General features: G+C 46.5%; 1 protein-coding gene across 1 annotated transcript in view; it reads right to left on the bottom strand.

The window, feature by feature from the left end:
• Positions 1-6,651: 6,651 nt before the first annotated feature.
• LOC108527881 (lysozyme-like protein 1) overlaps positions 6,652-7,924 on the bottom strand; it is a 29,863-nt gene continuing 28,590 nt past the window's right edge. The window contains exon 4 of the mRNA XM_017869393.1: positions 6,652-6,843. Within this exon, the coding sequence (XP_017724882.1) occupies positions 6,774-6,843 (70 nt within the window). The 3' untranslated portion in view covers positions 6,652-6,773. The remainder of the gene's footprint in view (positions 6,844-7,924) is intronic.

Raw genomic sequence — 7,924 nt, 5'->3', positions numbered from 1 at the left:
CCTCCTCTGCTATTTTCTCTCCCCTTCTCCAACTCCTCCGGCCCTAAACAGTCCTTCCTCTGGAAAGATAAGGCCCTCTTCTCAGTTCCCGCATCCCTTCCCTTTTATGTCAGACAGAGGCAGCCCTTTGTGAAGGGGGGTACGGGCTTTTGCACAAATATTTAATCTCTTCCAATCTGCCCTTTTGCACTGCCTGTCAGTTCCTGGGGTTGAAACGGCTCTGTTTGCTTTAGCTGGTAACAGGATACTATTTTGAAAATCTGTACTTGCTTTTCAAGGCAAGTATAGATTTAGTTTTTTCATCCTCACCAAGAATTAAGCTGCCAGTTGGGGTGTGGTCTTGAGCAGGCAGGGAAATCTAGCGATGAGTTTAACTTTTTCCCTGTAGCTTAGAGATCTTAGTAGCAGGGACCTGGGAAAATAAACTTAGCCTCGGTTTCAGGTGGAGTTTCTTTCAGCCACCATCTGCCCCCTTGCTTTTTGAACATGCTTTATTTCACATAAAATGTAGTTTATCCTGTCGAAGTGTCTGCAGGTCCTGCTAGAAATCACCTGGTACAATATCACAGAGAAGGTAAAATACAGAAATAGAATAATAATCACCTTTTCTTTTTAGAGATAGTGTCTTTCTGTGGTGCCCAGGCTGAGTACAGTGGTGCCATCATAGCTCACTGTAGCCTTGAACTTCTAGGATCAATCAATCCTTCCACCTCAGCCTGTCAAGCAGCTGGGACTAGTAGGCATGCACCACTATCCCCAGCTAAATTAGTCACCAATGCTTTTTAAAATCCTGGTTTGTGCCATGTGCTTCTAACACAGTTACTAGCCCTTACCATGGTCGTGCATGGCAAATATTGCTATTCCTATTTTACAGAATGTGAAATACAGAACTTCAGTGTCTTGTCTGTGCTCACACAGCCAGTCTCAGAGGAGGTGGGCTTCACTTAACTCTGGCAGCTTCTCAAGGGTGCCCTGTCTACTCCCCACTCTGCACAGTATCAACTTCACTCTGTCACCAGGGACAGAAGACCTGGAGCCACAGTAAGGGCATGTTTTGGGTTTTTCAGTACAGTACCTACTTGAAATGTTTTCTCTCAGTACCAGCGCAATGGTAGATGATGGATCAACCTGTGACCAGCTTTCATACTTCTGGTCTTTTTTTTTTTTTCTTTTCTTTTCTTTTTTTCTTTTTTTTTAAGAGACAGAGTTTTGCTCTTGTTGCCCAGGCTGGAGTGCAGTGGCGGGATCTCGGCTCGCTGCCTCCACCTCCTGGGTTCAAAGGATTCTCCAGCCTCAGCCTCCTGAGTAGCTAGGATTACAGGCATCCGCCACCACGCCCGGCTAATTTTTTGTATTTTTAGTAGAGACGGGGTTTCACTATGCTGATCAGGATGGTCTCTATCTCTTGATCTCGTGATCTGCCCACCTTGGCCTCCCAAAGTGCTGGGATTACAGGTGTGAGCCAACGTGCCCAGCCTATTTTCTTTTATTTTTAGAGTTTTGAAAAATATTTTCTAACCTACAAAGAATGTAGATTATTGTTATGAACAGAGCCTAACCAATAAGGTGAGTAAAACGATGTCTCTGTTCAAAACACAGCGTTTCTTTTGGGTTACATCAGTGAGGAGGCCCCAGTGGTAAAAATTGTGCAAACTGCAGCCTCGTGTAAGGAAACAGATTCTTTGCCTCTCTTCTCTCTCCTGTTCTCCAACAAGACTCTTTATTAGCTCTGACCTTATGCTTCCTCTTCTCTTTCTCTTGTTACTGGAGAATCAGTTTAAACGTAAGTGCTTGCTGAATCTGTGAATCAGAACAGTTTCTGAGTGTCCCCTGTTCCGTTTCCCTGCACTTGTGGAATCAGATGAGACAGGGGAGAAAAATGAGGGAAGGAATTACCTGTTCAAGGCAGAGTGCTGTAAAGCTGCCTTCCAGGCCCTCAAGGAGCCTCATGTTGCTCCCAAAGCTTCTACTACACCAAGGATTCCTCCCAGATCGGGATCCTAAGCTCTCCCTGGCTGCAGCTTTCTTGCAAGCCGGATGTGTGAATTTCCATCCTCAGACATCACTGCGTGTAAAGAACTGCTCTCAGCCCAAGCCCTGGTGGATGGTAATGTCCGTCCTCAAGCAGTCGGACCCTTCAAGACAGAAGCACTGCAGAGGAAACTCGATAACCTGGAGAAACATTGCCAGGAGGCTGAGTGGGCCTGGAGTGGGCTAATTAGCCTACGTATCTTGCTATGTTGCCCAGCCAGACTACAGGGCAGTGGTATAATTACAGCTCATTGCAGCCTCAGTCTCCCAAGCTGAAGTGATCCTCCCACTTCAACCTTCCAAATAGCTGAGACCACAGGCGTGTACCACCACACTTGGCTAATTTTAAAATTTTTTGGGCCGGGCGTGGTGGCTCAAGCCTGTAATCCCAGCACTTTGGGAGGCCGAGACGGGCGGATCACGAGGTCAGGAGATCGAGACCATCCTGGCTAACACGGTGAAACCCCGTCTCTACTAAAATACAGAAAAAAACTAGCCGGGCGAGGTGGCGGGCGCCTGTAGTCCCAGCTACTTGGGAGGCTGAGGCAAGAGAATGGCGTAAACCCGGGAGGCAGAGCTTGCGGTGAGCTGAGATCTGGCCACTGCACTCCAGCCTGGGCGACAGAGCGAGACTCCGTCTCAACAACAACAACAACAACAACAACAACAACAACAACAACAACAACAACAAAAATTTTTTTTGTAGAGATGGGATCTTGCTCTGTTGCCCAGGCTGGTCTCCAACTCCTGGGCTCAAGCAATCCTCCAGACTCAGCCTCCCCAAGTGCTGGGGTCACAGGCATGAGCCACCATGCATGGCCCTTGAACTTTTTAAATCAAAAAATGTAACTGGTTTCTAGTTGGAAAAAGTAACTGTTGTTTATTGGGAGTTTCAATTTTAGATATCTAGATCATTTTCCTTCTATTTTGGAGACACAGAGAAAATCTTTCTGGGTTTCTTGATAAAGTGTCTATTTGTAAAATTCACCTTGAAGAGATTAAATTGTTCCTGCAGATCTTTCAGGGGCTGGCTTAGGGTTTGTACCATATTTGAGACACTCATGGAAGTGGCTGTGTGGAACACAGGTGAAGGACTCTGGCACTTCCTGTTGGTAAAGGAACTAGCACACATTCTATCACTGAGTTCTGAAGATCCCTGCACAGCAGCAGGGGCCTCTTGGATTCTCTGCTGTTGCACTGTGGCCCCTGGGCAATAGTTAACCCCTTCTGTATCTCAGGGATATGTATATGAATTGAAGGTTACATTCCTCTATATACCAAGGTTGTTGTGAGGAGCATATGAAATAATAAACATGAACCTGATTTGAAAACAAAAATGTTCTAAATGCAAGGTCTTATTTGTATTCCTTCTATGATTCCACATGTGTGCAGTGGTACGAAAAACCAACATCAAATTTTTTAATATATTTTTTTTTTTGAGACGGAGTCTCGTTCTGTCTCCCAGGCTGGAGTGCAGTGGCCAGATCTCAGCTCACTGCAAGCTCCGCCTCCCAGGTTCACGCCATTCTCCTGCCTCAGCCTCCCGAGTAGCTGGGACTACAGGCGCCCACCACCTCGTCCGGCTAGATTTTTGTATTTTTTTTTAGTAGAGACGGGGTTTCACCGTGTTAGCCAGGATTGTCTCAATCTCCTGACCTTGTGATCCACCTGTCTCGGCCTCCCAAAGTGCTGGGATTACAGGCTTGAGCCACCACGCCCGGCCATTAATTAATTTTTTTAAGAGACAGGGCCTCACTCTGTTATCCAGGCTGGAGTGCAGTGCCTCAATCATAGTTCACTGAAACCTGAAATTCCTGGGTTTAAGCAATCCTCCCACCTCAGCCTTCTGAGTAGCTGGGACTACAGGTGTGCACCACCACACGCAGCTAATCTTTGTACTTTTTGTAGAGATGGGGTCTCACTATGCTGCCCAGTCTGGTCTCCCATTGCTGGCTCAACTGATCCTCCTGCCTTGGCCTCCTACAGTGTTAAGATTACAAGCTTGAGTCATTGTGCCTGGCCAACATCTAATATTTTTGAATGTTTACTATTATGCATTTAGCACTGCAGAAAGGACTGTGGACAATATAACAGTGAAAGACACGGTCCAGGCCTTAAGGAGCTTACAGCCTGGAGGAGGACAGCAATTGCCAGTGACCTAATCCTATAGTACACACCTGCCATGAGTTCAGAGGCAAGAGCTTTAGGAGGTTAGAGGAGAAGGGAGTTTCATGTTGGCTGGGCCAGGCTTGAATAGGCTGCAGGGGAGTGGCACAACCTCCAAGTTTGGGAAAAACCAAGAGCAAGGACATCTGTAGGGAAATGATATACTTGGTATAAAAGGCATCTAGAGAAAATCGCAGGCCAGACCAGAAAGCATCGAGGAAGAAACAACAGTGAGCAAGTTGGGATACAAAGAGCCAGATGCTGGGGATAGCAGGGGGTGTTCCAAGAATCAGGCAGAGCTGAGTCCCCACAGAAAACATGTCCCCACGTAAGCCAGTTACTAGACCCTAATACCCAACAGACTGCTCAGTGTACCTGGTAACCAGCAGATAATGTGGCCATGAGTAGTAAATGAAAATCTATTTCCAAATATCTTGGAAACTATAAAGGGGAATATGAGTGTTGGTTTTTCTAAAATGTACTTTTGTTGAATAAAGATAACTCAGGCATAGAAGTATTCATTTCCTCTTGAATTTCTGAAGGCATTATTTATGGAAAATTATCTGGGAATATGCATTTTCACCATAAATTATTATTTATAGAAATAAATCAAACATGGGCGAAGAGTAGGATTGCATGCTTAGAAATTTTATGAGTTTTGCAAAAAGATAGGTGAGTCTAATGGTAGCGCCCCGAATGCTCTTTCATCTCGAATTTTGAAGCACTTATTTTTGGAGTGAGTTTTCCAATCAGAGGTATCCAATCTTTTGACTTCCTTGGGCCACATTGGAAGAAGAAGAATTGTCTTAGGCCACACATAAAATACACAAACACTAACAATACCTGATGTGCTAAAAAAAAAAAAAAAAAATCACAAACAAATCTCATAATGTTTTAAGAAAGTCTACTAATTTGTGTTGGGCCACATTTAAAGCCATCCTTGGCCAGGTTTGAAAAGCTTGATGTAAGTAGAAGTTGGAATAACATGGGGAACTCTCTGGATGTTGGGGAGAAGAGCTGCAATTTTATCTATTTTGTCCTATTAGACTTTCCAGCAGGACTTGGGGTAAAAGCTGCAATTTAAAAATAAATTGTTGCAGCCATAAAAAAGAATGCGTTCATGTCCTTTGCAGGGACATGGATGAAGCTGGAAACCATCATGCTCAGCAAACTAACACAATAACAGAAAACCAAACACCTCATGTTCTCACTCATAAGTGGCAGTTGAACGATGAGAGCACAGGGACACTGGGAGCAGAACATCACACACTGGGGCCTGTTGGGGGCGTTGGGGGAAAGGGGAGGGAGAGCATTAGGACAAATACCTAATGCATGCAGGGCTTTAAAAAATTATTGTAGAGACGGAGTCTTGCTATTGTTGTCGAGGCTTGTCTTGAACTCCTGGCCTCAAGCAATCCTCCCACTTTGGCCTCCCAAATTGTTGGGATTAAAAATGTGAACCACTGTGCCTCACTGGGAGTCCTATTTATTTATTTTTTCTGGAAAAAAGAGGACGGTTTTCTTTAATGGCAAGATATGTCATGGAAAACTTGGAAAATGCAGAATACAAAATACAGAAAATACAACTAAAAACTTTTATGAGAATTTTAATCATCAAACTGTGAATCTCAGTTGCCCTGTCTCTCCGCATCTCTTGAGTGAGTGTAGACAGAGAAATGGTGTCTAGATGTGTGGGTATGCATGCATACATGGTCCTTCTGGGGTACTCTTAAGGGGGCTCCGCCCCTCAGGTGCTCCTAGCTCTTAACCTCACCCTTCTGCTTGCATCCTGTTCCTGAGGATGGCCCTGAAGATAAGGGAGTGTTGTTTTCGAATGAGTCTTGTTTCAAATGGCTACAGGAACCAGGACTCCCTACAGTGAAGAAGGGAAGTTTGTTTCCCCCAGGGCTAGAGCATTTTGGAGGCAATTTTAAAAGTCTTAACATGATGCCATTATGACATTATTGAAACTGAGTCAGGGCAGGGTGTGGTGGCTCACACCTGTAACCCCAGGACTTTGGGAGGCCGAGGTAGGCAGACCACATTGAGCTCAGGAGTTGGAGACCAGGCTGGGCAACATGGCAAAACCCTGTCTTCAATAAAAAATACTAAAAATTAGCTGGGTGTGGTGGCACATGCCTGCAATCCCAGCTACTCGGGAGGCTGAGGCACAAGAATTGCTTGAACCTGGGAGGTGGAGGTTGCAGTGGTCTGAGATTGCAGCACTGCACTCCAGCCTGGGGGACAGAGCACAAGACTCTGAAAAAAAGGAAGAAGGAAGGAAGGAAGGAAGGGAGGGAGGGAGGGAGGGAGGGAGGAAGGAAGGAAGGAAGGAAGGAAGGAAGGAAGGAAGGAAGGGGAGAGAGAAAGAAGAGAGAGAAAGAAGAAAAGGGAACCAAGTCAGAGTGAAAACATTTAAATGAAAATATTTATTTTCTTAAAAAAACAGCTTAGTTTGCCCTCTCCAAGTTTGAGAAGGAATATTGGGAGGAAACAGGACAAGATGACAAAGGCATTTGAACATTCACTGCAAATCCTAGGGCGCTGCTGCAAAGCATCCTGGGTCCAGTTCCAGTTTAGGAAACCTCACAGCCTTTTTTCCAGTCGGACAGGTCTCTCCCCTCACAGTGTTTCTTCCAGCCTTGCCTGAGGACAACAAGGAAGCAAGAGCAGCAGAAAGAAGCATGACAATCCAAATCGTCTTAGGTTCAAAGCCTACAGAAATTAACCAAAATCGCCAGCAGAACCCTGGGTTGGGTTTCATTTGCTTCTGAGATTCAAGGACGCTGTCGTTTTGCCTTGTTCAGACTTTTCTCTCCTGGTTTTCTCCTAGCCATTGTTAGCTTCAGCAACAAGCAATCGACTTTTATAAGGACGGGTCATTTCATTACATACGAACATCTCTGAAAATTCGGGTTCTGAGTGGGTGGCCGGCTGGCAATGTTCACCAGAACACAGCAGCAGGTAATGCAAGGACCCAGGCTCAATCCTGGGGACACTTTCTGCTGAGTTACCACGACACAGACCTACTCACTTTCCTCTCGCTGCTGCTCGTTTTCTTTCCCTGAAAAATGTTGCTGTAACCCTCAAAATCTTATCCAAATCTAGAGCAAACTCAAGTTTTTTTTTTCTCTCTCTCTCTCAAATTGACTCAATTGACCCTTTCCAAGTCACTTTAGAAAACTACCTTTCTCCATTGTTTGGCATACATTCGTAAGAAAAACAATTGCAAATTGTCTTAACCCAAACCCATTGAGAGGTGACAATGTGCTAGCAGCCCTAGCTCCTCCTCGACCTCAGCATCCGCTCTGGCCATGCTTCAGGAGCCCTAAAGCCCGCAGCTGCAGTGTGGGAGCCCTTCTCTGGGCTGGCTGAGGCCAGAGCTGGCTCCCTCTGCTTGCAGGGAGGTGTAGAAGGAGAGGCGCGGGTGGGAACCCAGGCTGCGCCTGGCACTTGCGGGCCAGCGTGATTTCTCGGTGGGCGCAGGGTTGGCGGGCCCCGCACTCGGCCGGCAGGCTCGCACTGGGAGCAGCTGGCCAGCGCTGCTGCGCTGGGCTATGAGAGGCTTAGCACCCCGGCCAGCAGCTGCGGAAGGGGCGCTGTGTCCCCCAGCACTGCCTGTCCACCCGCACCACGCTCGAATTCTTGCAGGTCCTCAGCCACCTCCCTGCAGGGCAGGGCTCAGGACCTGCAGCCCGCCATGCCTGGCACCCCACCAGCCCCCCCC

Source organism: Rhinopithecus bieti, unplaced genomic scaffold (assembly GCF_001698545.2).
Source record: "Rhinopithecus bieti isolate Rb0 unplaced genomic scaffold, ASM169854v2 scaffold_758, whole genome shotgun sequence".
NCBI lineage: Eukaryota > Metazoa > Chordata > Mammalia > Primates > Cercopithecidae > Rhinopithecus > Rhinopithecus bieti.
Note: the sequence above shows the minus strand (reverse complement) of the source record. Positions and strands in the feature narration are given on the sequence as shown.